Source organism: Lipomyces arxii (genome assembly GCF_038497795.1).
Source record: "Lipomyces arxii strain Phaff 12-163 unplaced genomic scaffold V1512scaffold_1, whole genome shotgun sequence".
NCBI classification, from domain to species: domain Eukaryota; kingdom Fungi; phylum Ascomycota; class Lipomycetes; order Lipomycetales; family Lipomycetaceae; genus Lipomyces; species Lipomyces arxii.
In genome coordinates this window covers 40,065-67,642 of record NW_027117700.1, presented here as the reverse complement: position 1 = coordinate 67,642, position 27,578 = coordinate 40,065, and the positions used below count along the sequence as shown (strand labels likewise).

Genomic DNA, 27,578 nt, shown 5'->3' with positions numbered 1-27,578 from the left:
TATGAGCTCATGATGCTTCGACCGTACCAAAATGTCCTCTGATCATGAAATTGCCGAGTCAATGACAGCAGAATTGCCGGCAGAATTAAATAACGGTGATCAACCTGAAGTATTTAATGAAGAAGATGCAGAGAAGCTGGGATCTTTAATAGAAGCCGTGGTTACAACACCATACAAATATTCAAACCACATAGAACTCCTAGCACTATTGAAAAAGGCGGGTCCGGGTGCGCTAGATGATGAATTACATGAGGCCCGGCAACGAATGTCAGGTTTGTTTTTAATGGACGAGACATTCTGGTTAAGCTGGATCGAGGACGAGACCAGAATCAGAGACGACCATGCTAAGGCCAACAATGGAGTATATGATGATGAGGGGAGTATCAAGTTACTTGAACTGTATGCCCGAAGTGTCAATGACTTGCTGTCTGTTCGTTTGTGGAAGAGCTACGTTGAATTTGTAATGAAAGAGCATGATAGAGAAGTATCAGAGGGAAAAGATGGTCAGCTATCAATGTTTGATTCCAACACTGTCGACATTGTTCTGGTCGAGGCTGTCAATGCTACGGGATATTGTGTGCCTGATGTAAGTTTTGCTTAGTTTTAATCTTGCACATATGCTAACAGTTATGATTAGAGTCATGAAATCTGGTCTATTTACAAAGATGCGAAATTAGCGAGTGTGAAGTCAAAGCCGTCCCCGGAAAGCATTGCGTTAATTAAGCGGTATTATCTTGCACGCTTACGTATACCGCATTCTGCAATTGGTGAAACATTTTCGGAGTACTCGTCATTCATTACTCAGTACGAAAATCACAACTATGAGAAAGAATTAGTGGCAGCCAACAAACTTGTGGCGGAAACTCGACGGACATTGAGAGAGTTGGAGCCATACGAAGATCATTTGAAGTTTGAGCCAACAGATATTAACGTGTGGGCTCAATATATTGATGTTGCTATAGCCCGTCCCAAAAAGTATTTTGATCAGCAGCTGCCAAAGACAATATATGAACGAGCATTAGCACAGGCACCTACTATATCTGCAATTTGGGACCAGTATTTGTTGTTCTTGCTCGATCAGTCTTTTTCATTTTCGGTTGTGGATAACGTACTTGAGCGGGCAGTCAAAGGGTGTCCCAGATCCGGTACTCTTTGGGCTCATATGATTCGTACACGAGAACGCTTCAATTCTAGTCCGGAATTGATTGCAGAGTCTAAAGATCGAGCTTTTGCTACAGGTCAGTTGAATTTCAATGCTGAGGAATACAGCATTGTGGCTGCCGCTTGGCTTTCCTACTTGCGCCGACAGCTTGTGGACAGTCCAGAGCTGTTTTACGAGCAAGCTGAAGCGGCCATGCAAGACTTTGAATCGTCGTTCCCGTCAAAGACACGAAAAGACGAGAAGTACATTTTACCACAAATGTACATTACTGTGTTATCTAGACAGGGCCTGATTGCTGAAGCACGCTCGCAGTGGGAATCATTGAAGTCGAAACACGCGCGATCGTCAGAGTTCTGGCTGAACTGGTTTTCATGGGAGAAATCTGTTTGCTTGGTATCGGGTGACATTGTGACCCCGGCAAATGTGTTGGAGAACGCGACAAATGTTAAAAGTATGGATTTACCCGAGCGTGTATGTGCGGCATTGTTGGCGTTCGAGCGTGATTTCGGATCTGCATTTTCGATGGAAAAAGCTGAAATCAAAGTTAAGAAGTTAATGAGAAGTGTGCAAAGACGGCGAGCAATGGATGGAACTGAGCATTCGACTTCGCAGCAGTCTGAATCCGTGGCTGTCGTTGAAACGGAGGACAAGGAGGAGGAGCAACTTCACACGAAACGAAAGGCAGATGAGAAAGAGGTCAAGCTGACAAAAAAAACAAAAACAATGGATCCGCCGGTTCGTGACCGCGAGCATTCTACGGTGACTGTTGAAGGCTTGCCGATAGACGCTACTGAAAACAATGTCCGACAGTTTTTTCAAGATGTAAGTGCAAATTTGTCTATTTTGGGGTTTATAGAACTAACAGTACCAAAAGTGTGGTCAGATTAACAGTGTGAATCTTGTGGTTTTTAAAGGGTCGGCGACAGCGACTCTTGAGTTTGAAACTTCAGACGACGTTTTGTCCGCGCAAACCCGTGATCAGAAAGTGTTTCGTGGAAACACCATCACAGTGAGGCGGGCATCCGGTTCAACGTTGTGGGTTACAAATTTTCCTTCAGCTGCAGATGAGAATTACATACGTGATATATTCACGCCGTTTGGTGAGATTGTTGACATTCGATTCCCGTCGTTGACTGTAAACAATAAGCGACGATTTTGCTATGTACAGTTCGTGAAATCTGAAGATGCAACTCAAGCGCAATCTACTCTGCACGATTCGACCGCACCTGCATTGCCTACGGATACGAACGGTGACGCGAAAGTACGTAAACTTATAGTCAAAGTAAGTGATCCGACACAACGTGAAACCCGACACGGGGCTGTGTACGAAGGCCGGGAGTTGTTTGTGCGCAACATCCCGTTGTCGTTCAAAGAGCCAGCGTTACGATCAATGTTCGAGAAATACGGACCGCTCGAGCGAATACATCTGCCGTCCAAAGACGAACTGTTTCACACCCATCAAGGATTTGGATTTGTTACGTTCGAGAAGGTCGACGATGCCAAAAAAGCAATAGAACTTGATTTAACAAAAGTTGGAGATCGAATTTTGAATGTGAGTGTTGCTGAGGTCAGGAAGCTTACGAGAGGGGATCGCGGCCGCGGAGGAGGTTTCGGTCTTGGCCGTGGCCGTGGTGGACGAGGGCACGACCAGAGGTCTAAAAGGATTGAAGGGGTGATCTAGTTTGTATACAAATTAAACGAAACATTTGAAAAAGACGTAGAATGGACAAGAACTTTCGAAAGTCATCTAAAACGCATAAGCCGCACAGTAATATGGGGGTTAGGGTAATTTTTGAAGCTGATCCAGCTTTCGAAATTTGTTTTAAATTACGTTGCGTTTATCAACAAGTCAAAGCCTAAAAAAGTATTATTTGTTTAGACTCGTAATGGTTTTTACTCCAGAAGGTAAGATGATGAATTGAATTGATAGTTTGCGTGAGATCTGACTGCAATAGTTTTATGGGCTCAGAGATCGAGCGAAGACGAACCTGCAAAGAATGTGCTGTTCATCACCGTCAATGCCCAAGATGTTGCATCTCCAAAAATTGAACTGACGCCTACGACTTTGTCTTACAGTGGTACTTCTGTCAGCGGAAAGGAATACGTGTTGGATTTGGAATTTTTAGAGGAGATCGATGTTGAAAACAGTACTTACCACTCAACCGGACGAGACACTTATTTTGTGATCCGAAAGAAGGTCGCGAAGGAAGAGTTTTGGCCTCGGTTGATTAAGGAGAAGAAGAAGGTTCACTATATCAAGACTGATTTCGACAAGGTATGTAATTGATATATGAGAGATGATGTTTGATGCTAATTGTCAAGTGGGTTGACGAGGATGAACAGGACTCTGTACCTGCTGAGACTATGGGTGCTGGTGGAATGCCTGATATGGGCGGAATGGATATGAGTGCCCTAGGTGGTATGGGAGGTATGGGTGGCATGGGCGGCATGGGCGACGGTATGGGAGGACTGGATCTTGCTAGTCTGCAGAGTCAATTAGGGGGATCATTTAATGGCCTAGAAGGTGAGTCAGGTCCCAGTGGTCCGTCCACTCTTGGGCTGAATGACGATTCTGATGATGACGATGAGGGTGAGGGTGCGCCGGAGGAAGTCAAAAGTTCGTAGGTCATGCTGACTGTATAAATTGTGAATGTTGTTTTGCCGTAAATATTAAATCATTTTAAAATATGCTACAAAGCTTTGTTATATTTTTAATGCAATTTATTTGATTATTAGAACGAACCATCTAATCACCACCTGCATCTCTATTGTCCGCTCGATTCGTCTGCGTGCTGTCGTCATACACACCATTTTGTTCATCCTCTTCACTGTCACGCTCAATACTGTCCGCACGACGACGGAGATCAGACATGTCCCAAGCGTCTGCCTCGTTATTATCAGCGCCGTCATCGTCACGTTCAAATTTGCCGTGATCAAACAACCATCTACCACTGTGCAAAACTTCAGTTTTCTTCTTTGATTCTTCTTGCTTCTCTTTTGTTTTAACACGGTTTTGTTTCCACTTTGTAAAACTTTCGAGAGTGACAGGCGTCAAGTTTGAACCAAGTTTGTGGCGTTCGGTTTCCAAAAAGTCTTCCAAAGTGAGTGTGGGTTTATTTGCTTGTGCTTGCCGCTCGGCCTGCTTTTGCTCATTTGTCTTAAGCGTGAAACCTTGAGGCAGTGAGTGTCTGTACTGGCATGTATCGCCACCATTTGGACAGACCCAGAACCAACCGTACTTCTTTGTCTCGACTGCTTCAATGAAGTATTTGCAGACAATGTTGGTCGTAGACTGCGGTTTGCCGTGTTTTGACAACACAACACTTTGAAGCTTTTCCTCGTCCCAGTCGTTAATGTCATCTTTCTTTGGAGCACGTTCGTCGGTATATAAATCACGTTTCTGAACTTTGCGTTCGACCTCGAGACTGTGACTGAACTTGCATTTACTACCTTTTGTGCAGGTTCCTTGTTTAAAAAAAGTACACAAGACACTGTCTTATTAGCCCATGATAGAGCGTATGAGATGTACATTAACATACGTCTTAGGATCAACGCCAAAGGGTACTTTCTGAGCTTGAATGATTGGATTGAAAAGAGCAGCCGTTTCCAAGCGCGCCTGCTCCGCCGCTTTCTTTTCTTGTAATCTTCGAGCCTGTTCTGCTTCTTTCTTCTTTTGAATGCTAGACACGCCTTGAGATTCTACTTGCTGAACGAATCTCTGTACTTTTGCCGACTTGTTTTTCTAAATCATGCCTTTAATACGTCGATGGATAAAAACCAAACCACATACATTTTTCAACCCGAAAGTCTTGTCTGAAACAGATTGTTGTTTTTTGGCGACTTGTTGTCGTTCGGGTAATTTCTGTTTCGGGGCCATATTTGTTAATTAGAGTGTTGCTTCTTGTGTAAAGTACAAGCTTTGTTCAATATAAAAATTACGTGACGAAGATTCAAAGTGGTAAAAAACTGAGGGTTAACTAAAAGTTAGGAGTTAATTCTCAACAGGGTTAGATTATACAAATTGACGATCATTTTCAATGATAAAAGCAAAATAATAAAAATTTTACTTATTAAATGGTTGTATATTCATTGATTGTTTTTAAAAAACAGTATTGTTCTATTCAAATTTGTATAAATTTAGTCAATAGTCAAGACAAGTATTACTAAAGAGTTAATATTAATCAATATTGATGTATTTAGCAAGCATTTTATCAACAAACAAATTATAGTCAAGTTTATCTTCATTTTCCTGAAATGCTTCTCTCATGATATCATTCATCTCATCCGAAGTAATACCAGGAGGAGGTAACTCCTTCAAAAGATTGTAAACCTGGTCTTTACTGATGTATCCAGCACCATTTGCATCATACTCTTCAAACGCTTCCTTTGTTTCTTTAGCCAAGTTTGTATCATTCATTTTACGCAGAACCAGAACAACAAACTCTGAATAATCAATAGTAAAATGATTGTCAATATCAACCTCTGCTATCATACTGGCCAACTCTATATCGGACGGAGACAGCCCTAGACTTCTCATGGCCGTTCCCAAATATTTTGTGTCGAGTTGACCGTCATGATTATAGTCAAATAATGAAAATACCTTTTCGATCTCGTTGATCTGTCGATCTGTGAGTGTAAATGCCATAAACCGCAAACACACGTACGTACGGTGCCATATTGATACTTAGCCCTAATCCATAAAAGAAGTGAACACAACACCCTCGTTTCTAGAATGCGTGTACAATACCCTTCAATATATAAGACCGTCTACCAATAGGCATAAATAGGCAGTATCCGTGAAGACGGTCGTCGACACCAGAAGCGTCTACTGAATTGATCCACTCTTCTTCAACCCACTGTGTACACTCTTTTGCGATCACCTGGTATCAGTCGACAGTAAAGATGATCACAGATAAGGAACTTGAATCATTTACGGTTTCACTTGGAGTTGTTATGATGGGATTGATCATGGTTTACCATTTTATTAGTGTGAACAGTTCATCTTAGATAGATACATTCGACCAGTAAGTCCCTAGCCAGTTATTTTTCAAACTATAAATTGCTCACATAAGCAAGTATAAAAACAGCTTATATATAATCATATGTATGAAAGTATTAAAAACATTCGAATTCATGCTATATAACAAAGATGACGTAGTTATATTGACCAGCTGACAACAACTATTCAGTGTTCCACTATTTGTACTGCAGTGTGCGTTGACGTGACCGAGACCGGTCAAATACGCGATTACCCGGCCTCGGGTTTACAAATCTCGCCCAGATTCACTCTGTGGCGTCAAACTAACTAAGTTAACCTGCGTACTCATAGCGCCACTTGTCCGTGTTCACCATAGTTTATAGACACATATGTTTTAAACGCATAAATACTTATACTGCTCAATACAAAATTTGCGCCTATCGCTTTATCGCTATCGATCAAAAACGCATAATGCACTTGAAGCAATTTTAAGCAAAAGTTACCGTGTATTAAAACCGCAATCGGCTAGTAATTCCACACTTAACGCTTTTCCTCTTTTTTTCTCCTCCTCCCATCACACAGCACTTCACAACATTCTCACTCCCTCTTCTCCTTTTCTTATTTGCCTTTTATTCTCCACTGCACACTTTGGTTCTATTTTTTTGCTTTTGACTAGTAAGCTCGTGCTGTCTGAAGGGTCACCATCATGACGCTCGCGCCGGACAATCGCGATTTGCGAGACTCCCGTACTACCGATCCGCAACCACAGCTTCCTCCTCAAATTCAGCATCAGCAGCAACAACAGCAACCTCAACAGCAAAATGCTTTTCCAATCTGTCAAAATTGCTCTACTTCCAATACTCCTCTTTGGCGTCGGGACGAATCAGGACAAGTTCTCTGTAACGCTTGCGGTTTATTTCTAAAGCTTCACGGCAGACCTCGTCCAGTGTCTTTGAAGACTGATGTTATTAAATCGAGAAATCGCATCAAGAATCCACATTCTACAAGCCATGCTAGTCCCCAGTCTGGATCACATTCACACAGTCATGCAAACTCGGCCGCCGTGAACGGTTCCGTAAATGGATCTCGCAAAAAAACCGACCAGATCTCTCAACAAGATGCTCGTGATGCAGGTGGTTTGATGCATCTTGCCCATGCTTTGCATCACCAACAACAACAAGTACAGCTACAACAACAACAACAACAACAACAGCAGCATATGGATCAACAGCATGTGCATTTGCCTTCGCTGTCAGATGCGATCAAAGACGAACATTCGCCAGGTCATCCAAGTCGCGGATCTCCACTTGCGCAGTCTCATCTGCTTGCACCACCAATCGGCCCTGTCTCTCCGTTGCCGCCCCTACCCCGCGCACTTGGGCCTTCTGACATGTTAACCCCGCCTCATAATTCGCCTCCTGTGCTTGCTCAGATGAGACAACACCAGACTTCGCAGCCACAACCACAGCCACAGTCTGGATCGCAACTAGCAGTCCAACAGCAAGCGCCAACACAACAGTCACATTTGTATGAGTACAGTCAGCGATCACCAGCACTTCTGCCGATGCAGGCGCATGCTCAAAACCTTCAGCAGATACAGTCACCAGTGTTGCTGTCGGTCTTGCACACGCCGACGCCGCATCCGCCGCATTCGGCTACTCCATTGATGGGACCTGCAACTCCTCCTTCATCGTCATTGGCCGCTCTTGCTCGCCGTGGGAATACGCCCCCTCATTTGTCACTTACTGGTCCAAACGAACACGAGGTTTCACTACTAGTACCTCCGTCGCAGGCCAGCAATGCAAAATCACATTCGCCAGTTACTACATTGGCACCGATCATTAACGCAGCTGCATCGCCTCCAGCTGCGCATAATCAGCAAACACAGGCAGCTGCAGTTGTGCACACGAGTGTGGAAGCATTGGTCACGGCCAATCAGACTCTACGTACTCGTGTTTCAGAACTTGAACTTGTTAATGACTTGTTTCGATCACGTATATCTGAGCTGGAGTCTAACGAAGCTTCTGCGCGCAAATCTGAACTCAATAGACGCGAGTTGGAGGCGCAATTGCAAAGAAAGTTGGAAGAGTCCAGCCATAAGAATTTGGAATTGCAATCTCGAATTGATGATCTCGAGCATGACCGGGAGCAGCTGACGAGTGACAGGGATAGATTAGCGTTGCGTGAGCAGCAGATGTTCCAACAGCAGCAGTCACAGTTGTTGCACCATCACTTTCAGCATCAGCATCCGTCCACGCTGCCGCTTCCGCAGACTCCTGCGTCACCTGCTCTTGACGGGGCAACGGAGGAGACTGATCAACAGCATTTACGGAAGAAAATGCGTGTTTCAGACTTGGTAGGAGGTGGTGCAGCTGGAGATAATCATTCGCCGCAGTTACCGCCATTGACGTCTTCGCGCACTGGAACACCGCTGCAGCAAGTGCACTCACCTCAAATTTTTCATCAGCAAGGGTCACACATTCCGCCGCTGCAGTTGTCGCCTTCGGCTGGTAACAATGGTAACAACAGCAGCGACAACACACTTCCTGCAGTTAACGGTATGAATGGGAACGCACTAAACCGAATGCCACTACCTTCAGTCAGCAGCATTACACTACCTCCAATCACTGCCCAAGGAGAGGTTGGCCGGTAAAATATTGTATTTCTACTGTTTTCATAATTATCAGTGCGATCGTGATTTAAATTTGATTTTATTCTGCTTGGTTATCGTTAGGGATGGGATTTAGGAACTATTTTCATTTGTGTTTATATTGAGTGTTATGGCGTACTAAACTAACTAAAAGTTTTGAGATTGAATCTGTCTATAATTGTCACATAATTGTTATATATTAAATTATTATTAATTAGTGCAAAATAAAGTATTAATAGCTTATATATGTATGCCTTTTTAGCGGTAGGGATGGGGGGATAAGGGTAAGCGATTATCGTTATCAAATATCTGATAACTTAGATTAGGATCTTAGGACGTCTCAGCTTATTCTGTCAAACGAAAAGTGTGCCTGAATATGACATAATTTTTGCACTGGCAAATTCAAATTTTATGAAATAAAACTAGCACTTTATAGTACGTACTGCAATTGATTTGCGTTGCGTATAGATCGTCATAAAACTTGGGAGTTTGAATGAACGCATTTTGAAGGTTCTGGGGTTTGAGACGAGTTTAAATCAGACCTAACCCAGATTAGGGCATTGCCCTATAGTCAAAATAAACAGTCACGCATTTTACAGACGATACAATTCTGCACATTCAACAACTATTCGATGTAGCGATTACGGGTACAAGTGTCAAAGTGCTTGCTATATGGGTACCACAAAACAAAGTGCAAACTAGCCGTACCTCAAGTGGCACTTCGTAGATGCGGAATTTGAGCACGCTCAATTTTTGCTTTCTCACGTTTCTTTGGCTTCTTCCTGTCCCTTTCACGTTTCGTTGTCTCTTGACTTATCCTTCATATTTACAGTCTAATTACAGTTAAAAGATATCGAGATGGTATGTTTTTTTATTATTATGTTTATTACATAGGAGCAGTTGCTTGTACGATCATACTAGTGGTGTGGCACGTATTGGTGATTGCGTCTATCTCCGATTAATTTTTCTTGTTCATGATTGTTAACTAAATTCTTAGGTTTTGGCACAAGATCTCGTATGTAAAATTTGTGCTTGTGTGTTATTGTTATGAACGTGTCGTTGGATGGATTGTGTCGATGTTTTTTGGGCTGGATCGATTATTGCAGAGATAATCAAACTTATCAATACTATACAGAAATCGGAATGTGTCCATACAGCAGAAAACATAGTAACCCAAGAGATATGACTTTTGATATTCAAAAACATTTCAGATGCAACTTCAACGACTCATTCATAAGGCACTTTCTATGCTATACAATAGGTTACTAACTCATCATAGCTCAACCCTACCCCCCAGTCAGAACTCAAGAAGCACAAGTTAAAGCAGTTGGTTGCTTCACCCCGCTCTTTCTTCATGGACGTTAAGTGTAAGTGGTGCCTACATTCAAGCTACAATAAAACTAATATACTTTAGGCTCCGGATGCTTCAACATCACCATCGTCTTCTCGCATGCACAGACCGTTGTCATTTGCGGATCATGCTCAACCGTTTTATGCCAGCCTACAGGTGGTAAGGCTCGTCTTACCGAGGGCTGCTCATTCCGAAAGAAATAAGCAGTTTTAGTAAGGAGTAAAGTTCAAAATAAAGTGTTTTTATTATGTAATCTAATTTTCGAATACAACGCGGTATGCCTGGTTGTCATAATCGCGATAAGTAACATCGTACATTACTCGGGTAGAGCCAATGCTGTCGATAATCTTTACGATGTCTTCGTGAACAGTTGTGTCATTTGAGTACGAAGTAACGCATTGACTACACAAAATTACAACTCCATAAAATTAACTCCATTCTCACTAATATTCCTCACTTCTTCGTATTCGTTCTTGAGATATTCACATCACTTAAGTCAGACAGCGACGTAAATGCGGCATAGTCAGAAATCTGTCGAATCATCATCGGATTGCTCCGCTTCTTTGACGACGTTCCGATACTGCGTAGCTTGTTTTCAATCAGGGCTCCGGTATGTGAAATCAAAGCTTTGATGAAATCTGTTTCAAAACGTTAAAATCTTGCACACCGTTCTGCTAAACCCAATCTACATACCTTTCTTCAACCTGAGCGCAAGATCAAGATTGGACCACGTCTTGTTGCGGTACTCAATGGTCGGCAGTCTAAACACAAACTCATGTACGTCTTCGATGTTCCTCGAGCCTTGACCCTATACGTCCGTTAGCTATCTGATTTTAGCGGTGCCTACTGAATCAAACTCACCCTATAGCTAAGGCACAACTCAACACTAGGAATAGTAACATAGACAAAAGTAATGAAGTTGGATGCGCGGTCAACCATTTTCGTCAAGTCATCATCTTGACCATAATGCTCAGTCGATGCCCCGTTCCGAACACCCACCGTCGTAATAGCTTGTTGCATCTTGGAATCCCCACTTTGAACAGACACGAACGATCGCACAGACGCATTGTCTCCAGACCGTCCGATCGCATCTCGCGCAGTGTATGACAACTTCCCATGCGTAGATGACGCATTGGTGTTTCGTCGTGCATGCCAAGACCGGTTGTATCGGTTCGACTTACTGTCCCCGTGATGCTTACCACCAAACAGTGATCTCGTAGATTGCTGTGAAGTAACTGAAGCGGCATCCGATTCAGACTCGGAGGAGTCTGAACTTGAACTACTACTATTCATAGTCGCGGCACTCACAATAATATTTTGCCCATCTGGTGCAGAAGCGCCTTCAAGCACGACTGGCGGATTGTACACCATAAACGGTGATTCCTTATCATCCGGAAAGATATAATGAAAAAGTTTTTGGCCAATGTCATACTCCAGCTGAACTTTCAAAGGAATTAAATCAACCTCCAACTGATCCATAACTGGAATACCGCCTATAGCCTCAAGCATGTACCAATATACTCGTACGGCTTTTCGTGTCTTGTCTTCTTTCTTCATACCTTCAAAGTACGGCGAAAGGAGTTCTGGATACAAAGCATCCTTCAATAAATTGATCGCCTGTAACATAGCAATCTCAATTGTATTCACGTTTGACCCATCAGAATTTTCAAGACGCCAAAACGTACCATTTGCTAACGCCAGATCAACAAATGGCGTGCGGTCCTCTAACAACAAATGCGCAATGATTTGCTGACCAGAAATCATCCATTGAAGCAGACCCGTGGTCTGAGCTTCGTGATCCTCCAGTCGCCGTTGCCCAGTGGTGATAGCCTTCATAATAAAGAACAGCTCTTCTCGCGCGTTCTCAAGTTCGGCAACAACATTACGCCGATCTTTCCATCCTTGCTCGTCGAGAACAGTGGTATAAAGCTGGAATTGATGTCGGATTTCTTCCAACTGTCTGATCTCGCGCTGGAGATTTTCAATCATCTCTGATGCACCAGACAAGTCACTAAAATCTGTAGCAAGCATAATCTTCTCTAACCTCTCACTAGTCTTTTTGTGGTGAGGTTCAGAATATATCAGCAGATCCATAACAATTATATAAACCGCATAGTATTGCAATGAGTCAAATGACGCAACAAACTTCGGAAAATCCACAGAAAGCTTATCAACCTGCCGTTCAGCCTCAGTAGAAGTGCGCCCTTTACTTCGCTTGGCTTTATTGACCTTGTCTCCAACCTTTAAACGAAGAGAGTTGTGCTTCTCGAACCGAAGCGATGCTGACGTCTTCTCTGCTATTTGGGCTGGTTTGAGCGATGATCCGTCATAAATACTCTCTAACGGAACCCATGGCGGCCAAATTGACGTCGACGACATCACTTTTTCAGCAGACGGGCTTGTGGAAATGGGCGGATGCAATGGCACACCAGTATACAATCGAGAACTGCCATATGAGTTACTAGCAAAAAGCCACTGCGATTGGCGAACCATAGACTCTTTATGAAACACAAGAAATTGCGCATTATCAAGATTGACGCAGTATCGGGTCTGCACCAGACCACTAACATCATCGTCAATCTCTGCTCTGTCCATGATAGAGATAATTTTAAGCTCGATATTCTGTGAAGTAACCAGCACCGCAGAATTCGCATTTTTATCGCTTTGTAACTGAATCTGTGGTCCAAGAAGACGAACCATATAGCTGTTGTGTGCAGCGTATTCGTCGGCCAAGTTCTTCAGAGCGTCATCGTCAGTTGCAGGACTATCTTCTTCCAAATTTTCTGAGCCGGCTAAACTTTCGTCATCACCAGTTTCATCATCGCTGGCGTCAGTCACAGATGGTTGCTGATTATTGCCACTTTTTCGTCCCGATGATTTTGATCCACTAACACTATGTGCCGCCAACGAATACTTTTGTGAATTAAAACCGATTGAACCCTCTGTTGTTCCTGCTTCATCTGTGACCACTAAATGTTTTTGAGCATCATGTACTAGTTTATCAATCAAGCTCTCTGTCGCAGACTGCTCTCTCTCTTCCTCACTTAATACTCTCTCCACTTTCGGCATTGCTCTTGCTTCGATATTTTCCAAATCAGTAAAAACCTTGCTCACCGGCACATATTCCTCCAGCACAGTTTGCGGTACCCCACTATCCGGAACCTCCTTAGTTTGACCGATAGCCTGCTGCTCTTTCACCAAATCGTCAATAAACTTAACAGCGCGACGAGACATGTAGTAAATAAGCCCACGCCGGCGACCAACCTGTTGAATGTATCTCAAAAACACATTTCGTATCGAATTAGTCCATTTGACCTGTACATTATGGAAGATGAACCGATTGTTGAAATCGCTAAAACGATCGTCTTCAAGCGCTCTTAAAGATTGGTGACTACTTGAGAAGTCCAGTTTGTCGCCGGCGAAGATCGACTGTTCAACTGAGTCCAGGTCCAATTTGCAGTCAGAAACAGTCGAAGACTCCAGTAGCGCCGACCACAGTTCATGCAAAGCATGCTGCTTAGAGCTCAGAATTTCAGACTCTTTCTTAGCAGTCATAAACTTTGTCGTCAGTACAGTTCCTGTATTCAAAAATTAAGATACCTTCTGTCTAAGAATGCTATCGTCCGTAAGTAACCTTGCTTGTCTTTGCAACTCCACAAGAGTTTTTGTGCTCATCTTAATCTGCTCTTCCAGTTCTTTAGCGCGTTCGCTAATAAGGTCGGTCTGCGTTCGGATGGTGTCTATGGCATTATAAGTTGCGACCTTCAATCTACTATTCACAGCTTACCTGTCTGGCCCAGCAAGCAATTATGGGATGGCTCTTTACCGAATGTGTTCTTGAGTTGACTTGGTATAGCACAGTCAGTATCTGGATGCTCGGTCCGGCGGTAGTAGGTAAATCTTGGCGTGTACAACCACGGAAGAACTTTTACAGATGTCAAGTTCTTGCTGCTCACAAGAGAGTCTAACTCAGTAAGATCGTCCACATCGATCCACGTCAAATCGTTGTTTGGGACTTTAAATTTGGCGGAGAGCATCGCACTTTTTGTAGACCTATTTGGCGAGTCTACTTCTGAGCCTTCAGCGCGATTGAGCTCATTATATAGTTCTTCTGCGGAACGCTCTTTAAATGTTGCCGTGACAGCTCGAATGTCGGCCATATGAAAATCAACCTCAGCCTCATTTATTTTCATATTTCGGCGACGACGCTCTGTATTCAAGCCTTTATCTGTGTATGTCGTTATCTCTCGCCTTTGGTGAACATCCATCATGAAGCTTTCTGTTCTCGTCTTTAGTCCGACTGAGTTGATCACAGTTTTACTCCAGTCCTCGTCACGCTTGTGCAAATACATATGACTGATGAACAACGGTGCCAAAACCAGCTGATATTTGATCGTAGCAAGATGTCTGCCAAATTTTTTGTTGTTTTTCTGCAGCGTAAATAAAGATCCGCTTCGAATTGGAAGAGACAACTCGCCGGCGAACAAATTCCACCATGCAAAAAAATGAGTGAAGACCTTCGGCGAAAGATGAATTGTATTATAACTTGAGTGTGGGGCTTCCGTTTTAAACGCAGTCCAATGTTGATCATGTGGCGACACGACCGATAAAGCAAGATGCAGATAATTACTCCGAAATCCTGCATATGAGTCATATGGCTTGGATGGATCAATCGATCTCGGCGTTCGTAATTGGACTTGATAATGTGGAACGAAATTAAATGTTCGACCAGCACCATCATCTCGCTCAAACAGCAGTCCAGCTTGCCATCGCACACGACCAGAGAGTTTCATGACAATTTTCTGGAATTCTGCTCTATCAGAATCCTCTATCTGAGTGTTGGCCGTGCTCTTGTTGTCATCAGTAGTGTTAAAATTGTTATCATTAGTTCGTACAAGGTCCCCAAAGTCAGGTATTGTGAGCAGATACTCATCAGCGTCAACAACCATAAACTCTTTGTGGTTACAAGTTGGATTGATCAGCCAGACAACATTGGTCCTCCAGCACATTGCAAAACCAGCTCCAGTCTTGGTGATCTCATAAGGATCTCTTGAGCCTTTTAGAAGCAGATGCACAGAGCCCTCTTTCCAGGAAAATCGAAGTTTTGAGTGAAAGATAAGACCTATCTTATCCCAAAAACCAATCTTCTCTGAAGGGTCAATTGGAGGCTTTGTAAAAGTATCAAATATCATCATAACCTGCTGCAAAGCTGGCTGTAGAGACGGTGCCCAACTGATCAGTGTCGGCGACGATGTCGTGATGTCGACGTTGATATTCGAGTAAAGTTTGACTGATGATACAGTTCTCGTGACCATGACAATAAAGTCTTTAACATCGTCACGGCCGGATTTGACAATCGGAACATCCACATATCTAGAAGACTGTTCGTCAAACATTTCTTCTGCAATTGTGAAGTCGCTGGAAAGTGACCAAGTGGGACCTTTTCCTTCTTGAGATGGATTTCTCGGTGGGACCTGAATTGCGGGTAAAGGATAATCCCTTAATGTTGCACGCGCTTGACTTAGTTGCAACTGAAAGAAAAACGGGATTAATAATGTAAATTTGGTGTCCAATGGCAGACCCTTCCCAATAGCATGTAAAAATTGAGGCAAATCCGCCATTGGAAAGTGCGGCTTGTCAATTACAATATCAGCATCGTCGAATAAAATATGAAATAGAGGAGGAGAATCAGGGATTCCGATTATCTTCTCGTTGGCTGTTGTGTCTGGTTCGACCATATCCGGGCCTATTAACTTCAGTCTACGTGCTTCAGTGGCGTTCGCCATATTAGCACGGGCTCTGGAAATTCTGCGAATCCATGCTTGAGAATGTAACTCCAAAACCTTCGCATATGCTTCTTCTGTCGAGATCTTAGCCGTGTTTGAAGGTAGTTCGGCATCAGTAGGAGAATATCGTATCGGAGCAACACCGGAATGCTTGTGTCTTCCGTGCTTGTGTTTCATACCACTTCTCATGGATCTGAACGTTCCTTTGCGGTGTGTATCAGCATGAGCAGACTCAGCCTGATCCATAACAGTCTCCGAATCAGCCTCAGTATTTCGCGGTACTTGAGAAGAAATGGGTTGGTCCGCAGGAAGATCTTTCGCAGTCTGCAATGTTTTCAATTTTGCCTCGAAAGCAGCTTCCCGTGCCAACCTAGAATTCATCTCCAACATACCGACCCGGAATATAAGCCCCAATCTAGCTTCAAAAGGATCGTCATCCAGTCTCAACTCCAACACATTCGGCCGCACACGAATGCGAGGCAGTACCTTCGGCTTCTCCGCAACAGGAGTCAATATATAAGTGTCGGTATCTGTAGCAAATTGATGATGGATCTGCTTTAGACTCTTGAAGGTGTTCACAATACCTTCAAATAGCTGATAAACGACTAGTCCATATGGAACTGAAATAGAAAATGCGTCAGCGTCTATACTTATATCATCTTGCTTAGCAGACTGCTCATTAGACGTCTGCACTTCTTCCAAACGATTTTTTTTAGAAGCCAATTCCAATTTGAAATGTCGTACAACCACTAGCCGTTCCCATGCATTTCCTACAGTAGGACTCTCCACAAATAAACGAATATAGCGTGAGCGCACAAGCGGTATGCGGTTCGATCGCTTAGCTAGATCTAAGCCAACAGTTTCGAGCATCAATAAAGGAGCACCTGGCAATGTAGCCTTAAATTGTATAACATGCGTCCAAATTTCAAAAAGCAAGGTTTCTGCCGGACCTCGAAGCGCTTCAATAGACTCAGACGAAGGTACCGGTACATGAACCTCGTTATCTCTCGAAGAACTAAATATCCTCTTGAGAGCTCGACCCGAAGCCAACAACGAATAATGGCATAATAAAGAGTAATAAAACAGCGCTTTTTTCATGAGAATATTCACATCTGTAATGGGATTACTGTTATCTGTATAAGTTGAAATAGCCATCTCAATATCCGGTATGGCCACTATCGGAGTTGCTTGATCTAGAATATCGTTTTCGTCTAATGAACACATCTCCACGCCACGAAACCCAATAGCAAAACGACGCCGCTCAGCTTGATGCACCAGTTGATCTTTGTCAACATTTGATGCTAGTTCTGAGTCAACATTTCCGCGCAATGGGTTCACTCTAATTCCACTTTGATTCCTTCTTGTCTTGGCACCGTGTCTAGTAGATACCGAAGACTTGTACTCTAATATCCAACTCTCAACTTGAACAGCAGCGCCTCTTGACATATTTCTCGCGTCCCTAGCGTTCGCGTCTAACGATGATGCCGACATCATTACATCTGACCCCTCTATCTTCACCTGCGACAACCAGGAAGGAATCTGCCTGACAAACGTCGACCTGGGGTGACTTTTTCGTGAAAGCTCAAGTGGTATCTTGAGAGATTCATCCGAACTCTTCTCTGACAGTCTCACATCTTGTCTGGCATGCTTGACAAGATCCTTCAAGTTATCAATAATCTCTGGCCTCGTCAAAAAAACACAAAATGATGTTAATGACCCAGTTATTGAGACATCAAATCCGGGTGTTGTCTCGGCTATAAACTTCAAGGCTAATGTATTCGCCTTGACTAAGTCCTGACGTTTGCCATCGGCACCGCGTACCCAAGTTCCGAAGTCAGTTACACGCAAAGACATCACAACACTATAATGAGGCGAAGGCACCGTCGTATGCGACGACTCAAACTCACAGTTGATTATTGAACACGCCGACGCCAGTATACGAGGATTTGCATTAGCGGTACCACCTGACTGTAGCATACCCATATAGTCTGTTCCATTTTCTGAGACCATAATCCGACCAGCAGGTTCCTCTATACTCAATTTGACAATTGTTTTTGGAAGAAGCTGTCCAATTTGAAATTGTCTTCCGCGAAGTCTTGATTTTCCTTGCTCTACATCTGAACCCGAGACCGAACTTGCAGATTGAAGCATTGCTGCAAAAACTGGAAGATGCCTGGCATGTAAATCCACTGATGGCGATGATACTGTGAGACTGGCTTTAAGCAAGCTAGAGTTTTTATCTGTTACTTCGTTTGTATATATCTGTATAGTCTTGCGAATGAAATTTGTTGTCGACGCCATGGTAACCATTGGAATATAAACAAGCTCTTCGACTTTCCCGGAACTGCCGTCATCCAGCCCTACTACTACTGATATTGTCGTCAGAATGGCTTGATGAGAAACATCGTCACTATCAAAGTAAAGTCTGTGTCCCGGACTGTTCGAATGTAAACGTCTTAGATCGACTGTAAAATCCTTCGTTGAAAGACTAAAATAAACGGGCTTTCCGGAATGTTTCAGCTTGTAGTAGCTTGCTGGAGTAAATTTATAGACTGTGAATCTTGCGACATGTACTCGGAGCTCTCGCATAATGTCTAACAATGCGTATGCTGCCGCCACCCGCTCTGTAACAATTTCTTCGGCTGCATTATCATTATTTCGAACTTTAGGGACAAGTCCTTCTTTCAGGCGAGTACGCATTTTTCTGAGCTTAATTCGATGATTCAAAATAAGCGCTTTATCATAAGGTATAGTCAAGTTTCCTATTCGCACGTTCAATGAGACACTCAATGGAGTGAATGTTGCTTTTTTAAACAGCTCGTGCAAATCAAATTGGAACAAATCCAGAACTTCTTCAGCAGAGCCTTTATCCTCGGCGTAAAATATATCTTTGATCACAAACTTCCATGACAATGCCACGTCGTCTCCATTCTTGTGCTGATGTTCAGGAACTGGCGAAAAAAAGTGAGGGAGTTTCGAAGGACGGCTCACGACATCTGCATGCAAAGTAATGCTTCTGATAGTAAACGTACCAAGATCTTCCGTTATAATCGAAGTATTGCGGATACTCAAGTCTACCAATCGCAACAACGGAACAGATTTGTGTATTTTATGAATCAGCTTTGAAAGTCGGAGTAAAGCTTGATCCGCTGCATTAGCTTTTGTGAATGGAAACTCCTTAGTAAATGATGAGCTCAAAGGTGACTGAGGTGGTGACACTGTTGGCGTGGTTGGATTAGATAATATGGTCGATTCATCAATACTATCGACATAGATTGATGTATCGGCCACTATTAAAGACACCCAGGACGGTCTTGAAAACGCTGGTCTATGTACAGTAATTTTAATGCTGCGAATATCGCATTGGATTCCTGATTTTTGTGTAAAGGAGATGTGACGAAGAGAAAAGTATCCAAGTCTTTGAATTGACACCCCAGTCAGAATGCGAATGAACGCAAACACAACAAAAGCAAGCAGATGTGTAAAGCAGAACAAAGCACCCAACTCAACCAGCATCAAAGAAATACCTTCTGGTTTGTGCATTTTGTATTACTTGACTTATTGTCGTTTAGTTGGTACAGCTGTTTGACGTGATAAAGACTGAACAGAACTAACCTGCACTTCAAATTAAGCAATTGTAGCTTCAGTTCTCCAAAAAACACATTCTTAGATCAATTACACGTTGTCAAACATTCGAGCGGTCCAAATTATCCTCGCCGATTCATATTCTGCCCGGTTCAAAATTTTATAGTATGTAGTGATGCTGTCGGTGTTCGGCTGCGATGCGATCTCCGGTGCAAGCTTTAGCGTGTGTATACGGTCATCGACTCTGATGTAGTTTCGAACCTTATTTTTCTAAAGCTAAGGCCAAAATCTGCATAGTTAAGCAAATACAGTTTAATTTCTAAAACTTAATTATTTGCGTAGCTTTCGTCGACGATACACAGGCAATTTATCTAAAAACAATCAAAATTGACCAGCCAGACAGGCTTCATGGCTAACAATGCCCTATTCGAACAGGAAAAAAAGAACCGGGGAAAGGCTCCAGCATCTTATGTGTCGTCATCATCCAATAGTTCTTCTACTGAAAGTGACTTCTCCAGTAGTGACGATGAAAATGCACCTACAGTACGCCGTACGCTTCCTCCGTCAGCGAAGGCTAGATACTTAGCGGCAAAAGGCATAATAGATTTTGCCCCTATAGCTGATGTATTGGCAACGTCTTCTTCGAAACTATTGGACTTTGCTTGCGGAGATGGTGCTTTATCGCGGCATTTAGCACCTAATGTCGATCAGATCATAGGGATTGATATCGATAAGGCTGCTGTTGCTAATTATAATCTTCGCGCAAAAAATCAAGGTCTGGAGCAAAATGAGCTGTTTGCGTTCACTTGCGACATCTCGAAAGAAGATGAAGTGAAAAGTGTTTCTGAACTTACTGGCTTAGTAGACGTTATTGCAAGTGCGTTAAGCTTCCATCATCTAGCTGACATCTCTGCTGCCTGCAAAACTCTAGCTGCAAATTTTTTAAAGCCTGGTGGCTGGATTGCTGTGGTTGACTTGTTAAAAAATTCTGATACTCAAGATATATTTTCTGCCATGAAAAGCGTAAATAAAGCGCATGACAGTACGGACTCTCATAGCCACGACCATGTGCATCATACTGGTGGAGTTTCCGCTTTAGATTTAAAGTTGGCTTTTGACAATGCAGGGCTAGCGAGTGTGTTTATCTTTGAGTATGCGTTTGAAGTATCTGTGCTGGTTCCAGCAATACTGATACCAGATCGTTTACATCAAGCGAGAGAAGGCAGCTCGACTGTTGACGCATTTGATCGAAACAGCAAGGTGGAAGTGCAAATGCCATTTGTACTTGCAGTAGGTAGAAAGCCGATACTACAAAGATAAACACAATGCGTGTATTGAATCATTTGTATTAGAGATATACAATATTAAAATAATACTAAAATAATAGCTATTCGTCTTCTGGTACATTTTCAATCATTACATGCCTGGCCGGACTTGGCGACCTCGAGGGTTTTGGTTTTTTGACTGATAATGTGTTCTCCGACGGCAAAGTTAATGGCGTCTTTCTTTCGTCGACCTCCTCGTCCTCTAAAAACTCATCTTTTTCCTCTCCAGTGTTGGTCTCCAAAATTACGTGCCCCGCATGATCACTTGATTCCGGTACGAACTTCTCGTCAGCCTTTTGCTCGTGAATAACTGGCACTTCTGAAGTGACTATCACGGACGTGTCATCATCATTATTATCTTCATACTTCGGACCATTTTCGGAAAAATCCTCTGTTTCAGTTGGCACAAAGTCGGAAGCAACTGAAGCTCTCTCTTCGGATACATCTGCTAATAGGGTCGTAGACTGCACCGGTGTCAAAATTAAAGGTATTTTGACTTCTGACTTCTCTTCTCTATCTAAAGTTTCATCATTTTCTTCAAGAGCCCTTTCAACAATACCCGGTTTCTCAACAACAAAAAATTCGTCGTTCTCAAGTATTGCTTCACCAGCGTCTGTAGGTTCTAATTCTTTTGGTGATGTCGTCGTCATATTGACAATTGCATTTTCATTTTTTTGCTTGGGTGGTTCAGGCATCAAAACTTCCGACCCATCGACAACTGCTAAGACCGGCTCCTCCAATTGAAATTCAGGATCGCCGTCAATTTGGCGGGGGTTTTCTACCCTCTCTGCAATAGCAGATTCTATGTGAAGCTCAGATTTAACTTCGGCAAAATCGTCTGTACTTGAGCCCTCCTCGTGAGATGCAATATCGTCACCTTCCGAATCTGACGGGGACTCTGGGGATAGAATTTTATCTATTCTATCCGCAGCGTCCACAGCCGCTGTAGTGACAGCGTGCTTTTGAAGACGTAGTTGCAGACGCATATCCTTTATTTCCGGACTCTCATTATCAGCGTCCGAACCGGTAACGATGTCGTCCAAATCACAGTAGTATTTTTCTAGTTGAAGCTGTATTTCAAGCAGTAATTGACGGCGTTTTGTCTCATCCAAATCGCTATCTTCCAATATATCGTTGATACGCGATGTCGATGTGTCCACTTTGGCACGCAGTGCTGCAATTTGCTTGGCAATCGCTTCAAAAGCAGAAGGAGACTGCCGCGCCTCAGAAGAAATTTTTGGAACGGCCGAAGAAGATAAGGTATACTGAAACGATGGTTTAGACGGAATTGACACTTTGGTTGGAACCGAGCGAGTTGAACTAGTTTTAGTAGATACCGCCGCTGGCTGTTGTTCTCCAAACAGAATTTTAGCCAAGTCCTCCAGTGGCATCTTGCCGTCATCAGGCGGCAGAATCTCCGCATAATTATCTTTCTGTGCAGAGTCTTTAGACTGAGGCGCTAGTTCCTCAGCTTCTCGTTTAACACCTTCTGGCCCACCGAGAAGAGCAGACAAAAAATCCTGAGCAGACGCGTAGTTAACATCTGGCACTAACATGGAACTTTCAGCTGATTCCTTGATTCGTTGCTGGAACTGTCTGTCTTGCACATTGCCTCGCCTCGATCCACGCTTGTTCACATTCTGAGGGGCTAAATAAGTAGGGGAGTACACGTTGTTTGGCTTTATGCCCTGTTGCCTCAGAAAATGTGAAATTGATCCCGGACGATAAACAGATTCTTCATGATTAGATGTGTCTGGGTCCGACGAAGAAGGCATAAGTTCAGACTGTTGTCGAAATTGTCTAAGCTGTTCAATTGCATCAAACGGAGAAACATGACGTTCCTCTTGCTCCTGCTCCTGCTCCTGCGACCGATTGTGAGCTTGAACTAAGCGTAAAACTCTCTGGATTTCCTTGTCTTTCTGTGCCTGTTCCTCTTGCTGCTTTCGAAATACAGCTTGTCTAAGCTTCTGCCGTCTCGCGATCTGAGCTTCTCTTTCGGCAAGCGCTACAGCTATCACCGCTTCATCTTCTGCCCGACGCTGTTCTTGCTGTTGCTGAACAGCACGAAGCACGAGATCTTGCTCTTCCGCAATAAGATATGTCAACTGATTACGCTTTGCCGCCAATTGAACTTGAGTGCGCCTCAAAAGCTGCTGTTCCAAAGCAATACGTCGCTGTTCTCGTTCCAACGCTGTCAATTGAGAAATGTAGTGGGACAAGTGAGCGCGATGGGCGACTATTACTGGTGTCGCGACTACCCGTTGGCTCCGATTCGGTTCATAAAACAACCGATCCATTTAGATACTAGTAATTAATTCCTTTGATCAAAATATTAGAATGATACAATAAAATCGTGTACTTTTTTTGATCTGGCCGAATTTCTTATAACCAGCGGCCATGTTGAGGGTAAGGGCTTCCAGAATCCACCAGAATAACTAATGACGTCATTATATGAACATGCGGCTGAGACTGTTCGTACGCATAGCTTGTAGAGAGTGTCTCCATGTTTTAGATATTGCACTCCATTCGAAAAAGTGTCTACGCCATTGTAGTGATATATACAAGTTATTGAATTTAACACAGCTTTAATAAATAAAACCGCCATATTTGGCCAAAAGATATCCACCAACTAAGCCGCCAAGATGACCAGCATGATCAGCACCTCCCTTTTTTTTACCCAAAAGCCCTCGTGCAACCCCAAACATGGTGAACGCAAGTGAACCCAATGTCACAGTTTGGATATTAAATTGAATCATAGGCAGGCCAAGTGGACTCATCACTATATCAGCTTTTGTTTCAGACAGGAACGATAACATTCCAAATGCGACAGCAGACGCTCCAAGACTTGGTAAATGGTGTCGCTGCAATACTAAACTTCCAATCACTCCAGTAGACGAGCAAACAGAGTAAAGCTCTAGAATTGACCCTCCACCATAAATTCTTTCAATCACAGCACCAAGGTTATATAACGCGAAAGCATTCATAAAAATATGCATTGCATCACGATGAGAGAAGGAAGCCAAAAATATGCTAAATGGAGGAGTCAAAGCAGTTACAATGCTTCTGGTTTCTGCCATAATGTCCAATCGCAGGTATCCATAGCGCACAAGCGGTGGCGTCAAGCTAGGAATAGTTCGCTTGAGCACAAACAGAAGAACGTTTATGGACACTAAAACTGTCGTAACTGGAGCAACTGAAGTAAGCATAAGATTCCTGAAGTAATCGTTTTCGCTTGCTACTGTAAAGCCATACATTGAAATTATAAAGAATCCGCCTGAAAATACTGCTGATACCGTACTAAATCGAAGTATAAATCCCGGCCATGTGTACAGCGGATTCCTTGACTTGGACTTGCGATTCTTTCGTTGTTGTAACGCGTCAGGCGTGAAGTCAAAGATAAACTGATCATCATTGTTAGGGGAACGATTTATGAAGAAATGCCGTCGTTGTTCTATATTCTTTAGAATGCTTGAAGCATTTACTGGGAAGCGCTTTGGAGCAAGACTGTTAGGTTTTAAAATAGCAGTAAATGACAAGCACGCTCTCCTACTACATTCAATACTAGAAATCATTCCTTAATAATTTGTCGTTACTGTTAGTATTGGTTTGTACTGCTACTTGGAAACGGACACATAAAGTAAATAATGCCATTAGAAATTCACGTGACCTTAGTTCGAAATCTATTCACTCGTCAAGCATTCGATCACTCTTGAATAAATATACTGCTACTCAAGAAAAGGGTTTACTAAGTCACTGATTAATAAAAAAACCAGTTACTTTTGTTGAAAGTAAAGTGCATCATGCTACAGCTGTATAAATTTCGCAATATAGATACATGAATATTTGCTTATTATTACTTTTAGAGCACTAAAACCAATCATGCGTCATTTATCCTTCAAGTCTCAGCTTAGCAGTAGGGTTGGTGACCTTGACACCAAGAGCCTTAGCCTTCTCAAGGATAGGAATTCTGTTGCGCGATGAAACGTTGTGAGCGATTTCGGCGGCAAAAGTCTTAGAGTGCATCAAAAGCAATTCAACGTCGGCAACGTTGTGAACAAGAAAAGCCTTATGTCCAGAAGGCATCATGTGGCGAGTCTTCTTGTTAGACCCATAGCCAATCTTTGGCATAGCAGAGGTACCTTTGAAACTAATACAATTAGCACACATTAAATTCAAACAAGATTACAATAAAACATTTGCTTTAGACCGTAACGTATAGAATATCCATCTTATACGGGTCCATCACTTGCTCTATGAAATTGTGAACTTTCACAGTGGAACATACCGACGTCGAATACGCGAATCAATACCCTTTGGTTTCCGCCATGACTCCTTAACTCCAAAAGTATCGGATTGCCATCTCTTAAACTTGGTTGTCTTCTTTTTGACGATCTTTGGATGGGGAGCAGCTGGAGCCATTGTTGCTGTGTACTTCCGACGAAATGCTGAACTGATTTCAATGAATCTTCAAATTCGATACAGTAGTGCTTGCATCACGGTCCAGTGACTGGTGTGGCGTCTAAAATACAAAACGTGACTGCTGTTTATAGAGCAGGGCTATACCCTATACAAGCGTTTTGTACCAAAAATACTCACTCTGATTTATGTCTTATCCCCAACCTTATTTATATCATAGAACAGATCAAATAAGTTAAGAATAAGAACTTTACTCGTCTTAAAGAATTCGACACTTGTAAGACTTATAATTGTAAACTGTGGTATATTTTGTTTGAGTCACACGTCCAGAGTTTTAGTTAATGCAAATACTCTCAAATCCATTTATTTAAAAACTGCAGGTCCGCCAGTAATAGTCTCGGTATTGCAAGTAGCATGTTAGTTCTGAGTGCACTAATGCAAAGGCAGAACAGTAACAGTCACAGCAAATCAATTCCACGCGGCATAGTTGAGCAGAATGCAGGGAAACCCACGAAGTGAAGTACTCTGTTGCACGAGCAAACGAAACAAATTCAAAGACTGATATGAAACAGCTTAATAAAGTGCAGTGGAGTGATCAACGAGCTGGCGGGACAAAAGGTAGAATGTATTCTGCCGGTGGGCCCTAGTATCGATAAATTCAGTCCACCGCATCCAATCTAAACAGGACACAGAGTTGGAAGGTCACTGTAGATAGAGACAATGTACATCATAGCAATGCAACGACCCCAAATATCACATACGCTACTGGTGTCAGTAGTATGTACGATGCTCCATCAAGAGAGTAGCAAATCCAGCCGCTGCCATTCCAAGACGCCAAACTTCATTAGCAAGAATTCCAATTTTCGACTTTTAAAATGGCACAGGCTCCCGTCGAGATATAAACTTTCTTCATAAATCTAGGCATTGTTCAAACTAATCTAAGCTTTTTGAAATTGTTATCATCTGGAGATGAATATTATGGCGAAATGCCATGAGTACTAGATTTTGCAGCTTGAAATTACGCAAGTGGCAGTTGGTCTAGAATCGCATCGTTTGAAAGTAGATCATTTAGGAGCAACAAGCATGAGACAACAGCATCCGTCAAAAGCTTATGGGCACGTCTTAAATGCAACTGTAACACAAGTTATGCTGATACCACAGCAGATATATTCAGAATAGATCAAGTTTCCAGCCGGTTGTGTTGGTTTGCAATGGGTTGAGTTGTTGCGTTACAAGCCTGTGCGGCAAATTTCATTAAGAGTTTGATCCATCTCCTTATCATAACTATGAAAACTACTCTCACTTTCGTATCATTTGATCGCTAATGAAATCAATTATAATTCTAATGAATTATCCAGAAATTTTTCTTGCAATTCACAACAGAAACTTGTGAAAAAACTCATTTGTTTTCATCATAGCCTCTTCTGCACGTTGCTTTTGAAGTGGGACACCCCAGTCGCCCCGAGCTGCACACCATCCATGATGTACGTCGTCGTATCGTAGATATTCAACGTTCTGCAAGTTCTTTACTACTGCATCCATACTTTCAACAGACTCATCCTTTGATGCAATGATCAAGACTGGAAAGTTCTCAATACCTTTGCTATCAGACTCGACTAGACGTGAAGGATGAATCAAAGCTACAGCACCGACAGTCTGCATCTTCGCGCACATTAACGCGACCTTTCCGCCCCAGCAAAATCCATAGAGTCCTATCGTCTTAATTGATGGATATTGCCTTTTAATCCATTTAAGCACTGTTTCAACAAACGGTATATGATTCACCGCATTGTTCTTGTTCATCCACTCAGTTCGAGCTTCAGGACCACCGTCAGGATCGACAGGCTTTCCATTAAAGAAATCAGGCATGACAACTAAAGGGGCATCTGTTGTACCAGTAGCCAAGTAGTCGGCGCCTTGGAAAGTATTTTTGTGCAATCCAAAAATGTCTAACTTTGTTAAAATCAAACTAAATCGCGAATCATTAAACTGCTTGGTTCGAGGCTAATTTGACTTGACCAGCCTCAAAAAGTACCAAACAGCGCAGAAAACTTACCATAAATACAAATCACGGCATAGCTTGCTTTGGGGTTTCCAACGACATAAACTTTGCGACTATCAAGCAGCTCATACTCACCTTTCGGTGTATAGTCAGCTATAATCAAATTAGTTCCGTTACAAGGGTCAATGATACGTCATCTATATAACTAACGAGTGAATTCCGGAATTGGAATAATATCACACGGTTCGGCTGCCATTGTAAATGGTTCTACTTTTCACTTGATGGTCTAGTATGTGGATGGTGTTTACTTACACAAACGGAGA

General features: G+C 42.8%; 12 protein-coding genes across 12 annotated transcripts; 5 read left to right on the top strand and 7 right to left on the bottom strand.

Moving 5' to 3' along the window:
- Window positions 1–4: 4 nt before the first annotated feature.
- On the top strand, window positions 5–2,878 carry V1512DRAFT_284317 (uncharacterized protein). The gene is made up of 3 exons (XM_066918018.1): window positions 5–586; window positions 638–1,984; window positions 2,037–2,878. The coding sequence occupies exons 1-3, from the start codon at window positions 32–34 to the stop codon at window positions 2,841–2,843; spliced, it is 2,709 nt and encodes a 902-aa protein (XP_066773908.1). The 5' UTR covers window positions 5–31; the 3' UTR covers window positions 2,844–2,878.
- Window positions 2,879–2,892: 14 nt separating this feature from the next.
- V1512DRAFT_255682 (protein wos2) lies at window positions 2,893–3,900 on the top strand. Its single transcript, XM_066914830.1, has 3 exons — window positions 2,893–3,067; window positions 3,118–3,437; window positions 3,485–3,900. Exons 1-3 carry the CDS (start codon window positions 3,049–3,051, stop codon window positions 3,785–3,787), a joined length of 642 nt encoding a protein of 213 aa, XP_066773907.1. The 5' UTR covers window positions 2,893–3,048; the 3' UTR covers window positions 3,788–3,900.
- V1512DRAFT_273030 (uncharacterized protein) lies at window positions 3,866–5,119 on the bottom strand. The gene is made up of 3 exons (XM_066917713.1): window positions 4,953–5,119; window positions 4,702–4,904; window positions 3,866–4,653 (listed from the first exon to the last, which is right to left on the bottom strand). Exons 1-3 carry the CDS (start codon window positions 5,037–5,039, stop codon window positions 3,909–3,911), a joined length of 1,035 nt encoding a protein of 344 aa, XP_066773906.1. The 5' UTR covers window positions 5,040–5,119; the 3' UTR covers window positions 3,866–3,908.
- Window positions 5,120–5,339: 220 nt separating this feature from the next.
- Window positions 5,340–5,807, bottom strand: V1512DRAFT_231306 (uncharacterized protein; the record flags this gene model as incomplete). The annotated part of the gene is made up of 1 exon (XM_066913978.1): window positions 5,340–5,807. One exon carries the CDS (start codon window positions 5,805–5,807, stop codon window positions 5,340–5,342), a length of 468 nt encoding a protein of 155 aa, XP_066773905.1.
- A 1,039-nt stretch (window positions 5,808–6,846) lies between these two features.
- V1512DRAFT_200611 (uncharacterized protein) lies at window positions 6,847–8,793 on the top strand (the record flags this gene model as incomplete). The annotated part of the gene is made up of 2 exons (XM_066913197.1): window positions 6,847–7,276; window positions 8,006–8,793. 2 exons carry the CDS (start codon window positions 6,847–6,849, stop codon window positions 8,791–8,793), a joined length of 1,218 nt encoding a protein of 405 aa, XP_066773904.1.
- Window positions 8,794–9,511: 718 nt separating this feature from the next.
- Window positions 9,512–10,574, top strand: V1512DRAFT_255673 (40S ribosomal protein eS27). Its single transcript, XM_066914829.1, has 4 exons — window positions 9,512–9,651; window positions 9,788–9,805; window positions 10,070–10,157; window positions 10,205–10,574. Exons 1-4 carry the CDS (start codon window positions 9,649–9,651, stop codon window positions 10,342–10,344), a joined length of 249 nt encoding a protein of 82 aa, XP_066773903.1. The 5' UTR covers window positions 9,512–9,648; the 3' UTR covers window positions 10,345–10,574.
- A 20-nt stretch (window positions 10,575–10,594) lies between these two features.
- Window positions 10,595–19,470, bottom strand: V1512DRAFT_201882 (golgi-body localization protein domain-containing protein; the record flags this gene model as incomplete). The annotated part of the gene is made up of 6 exons (XM_066913234.1): window positions 10,595–10,779; window positions 10,835–10,949; window positions 11,003–12,178; window positions 12,839–13,699; window positions 13,742–13,881; window positions 13,929–19,470. The coding sequence occupies 6 exons, from the start codon at window positions 19,468–19,470 to the stop codon at window positions 10,595–10,597; spliced, it is 8,019 nt and encodes a 2,672-aa protein (XP_066773902.1).
- Window positions 19,471–19,896: 426 nt separating this feature from the next.
- Window positions 19,897–20,915, top strand: V1512DRAFT_255667 (S-adenosyl-L-methionine-dependent methyltransferase). The gene has a single exon (XM_066914828.1). The coding sequence runs from the start codon at window positions 19,921–19,923 to the stop codon at window positions 20,830–20,832; it is 912 nt and encodes a 303-aa protein (XP_066773901.1). The 5' UTR covers window positions 19,897–19,920; the 3' UTR covers window positions 20,833–20,915.
- V1512DRAFT_255666 (uncharacterized protein) lies at window positions 20,839–23,230 on the bottom strand. Its single transcript, XM_066914827.1, has one exon. It carries the CDS (start codon window positions 23,132–23,134, stop codon window positions 20,900–20,902), a length of 2,235 nt encoding a protein of 744 aa, XP_066773900.1. The 5' UTR covers window positions 23,135–23,230; the 3' UTR covers window positions 20,839–20,899.
- A 159-nt stretch (window positions 23,231–23,389) lies between these two features.
- V1512DRAFT_255665 (uncharacterized protein) lies at window positions 23,390–24,481 on the bottom strand. The gene has a single exon (XM_066914826.1). It carries the CDS (start codon window positions 24,407–24,409, stop codon window positions 23,423–23,425), a length of 987 nt encoding a protein of 328 aa, XP_066773899.1. The 5' UTR covers window positions 24,410–24,481; the 3' UTR covers window positions 23,390–23,422.
- Window positions 24,482–25,335, bottom strand: V1512DRAFT_255663 (60S ribosomal protein eL32). The gene is made up of 2 exons (XM_066914825.1): window positions 25,123–25,335; window positions 24,482–24,984 (listed from the first exon to the last, which is right to left on the bottom strand). Exons 1-2 carry the CDS (start codon window positions 25,254–25,256, stop codon window positions 24,726–24,728), a joined length of 393 nt encoding a protein of 130 aa, XP_066773898.1. The 5' UTR covers window positions 25,257–25,335; the 3' UTR covers window positions 24,482–24,725.
- Window positions 25,336–26,627: 1,292 nt separating this feature from the next.
- On the bottom strand, window positions 26,628–27,511 carry V1512DRAFT_268854 (Alpha/Beta hydrolase protein; the record flags this gene model as incomplete). Its single annotated transcript, XM_066917546.1, has 3 exons — window positions 26,628–27,202; window positions 27,310–27,408; window positions 27,466–27,511. 3 exons carry the CDS (start codon window positions 27,509–27,511, stop codon window positions 26,628–26,630), a joined length of 720 nt encoding a protein of 239 aa, XP_066773897.1.
- Window positions 27,512–27,578: the final 67 nt, after the last annotated feature.

Coding starts and splice junctions, on each gene's coding strand:
- V1512DRAFT_284317 (XM_066918018.1), top strand. CDS start 32: ATGTCCTCTGATCATGAAATTGCCGAGTCAATGACAGCAGAATTGCCG. Junction 587..637: donor CGGGATATTGTGTGCCTGAT/GTAAGTTTTGCT, acceptor AGTTATGATTAG/AGTCATGAAATCTGGTCTAT. Junction 1,985..2,036: donor TCCGACAGTTTTTTCAAGAT/GTAAGTGCAAAT, acceptor CAGTACCAAAAG/TGTGGTCAGATTAACAGTGT.
- V1512DRAFT_255682 (XM_066914830.1), top strand. Junction 3,438..3,484: donor TCAAGACTGATTTCGACAAG/GTATGTAATTGA, acceptor CTAATTGTCAAG/TGGGTTGACGAGGATGAACA.
- V1512DRAFT_273030 (XM_066917713.1), bottom strand. CDS start 5,039: ATGGCCCCGAAACAGAAATTACCCGAACGACAACAAGTCGCCAAAAAA. Junction 4,905..4,952: donor AGACTTTCGGGTTGAAAAAT/GTATGTGGTTTG, acceptor GGCATGATTTAG/AAAAACAAGTCGGCAAAAGT. Junction 4,654..4,701: donor TTTGGCGTTGATCCTAAGAC/GTATGTTAATGT, acceptor CTAATAAGACAG/TGTCTTGTGTACTTTTTTTA.
- V1512DRAFT_255673 (XM_066914829.1), top strand. Junction 10,158..10,204: donor TTTCTTCATGGACGTTAAGT/GTAAGTGGTGCC, acceptor AATATACTTTAG/GCTCCGGATGCTTCAACATC.
- V1512DRAFT_255667 (XM_066914828.1), top strand. CDS start 19,921: ATGGCTAACAATGCCCTATTCGAACAGGAAAAAAAGAACCGGGGAAAG.
- V1512DRAFT_255666 (XM_066914827.1), bottom strand. CDS start 23,134: ATGGATCGGTTGTTTTATGAACCGAATCGGAGCCAACGGGTAGTCGCG.
- V1512DRAFT_255665 (XM_066914826.1), bottom strand. CDS start 24,409: ATGATTTCTAGTATTGAATGTAGTAGGAGAGCGTGCTTGTCATTTACT.
- V1512DRAFT_255663 (XM_066914825.1), bottom strand. CDS start 25,256: ATGGCTCCAGCTGCTCCCCATCCAAAGATCGTCAAAAAGAAGACAACC. Junction 24,985..25,122: donor GATTCGCGTATTCGACGTCG/GTATGTTCCACT, acceptor TAATTGTATTAG/TTTCAAAGGTACCTCTGCTA.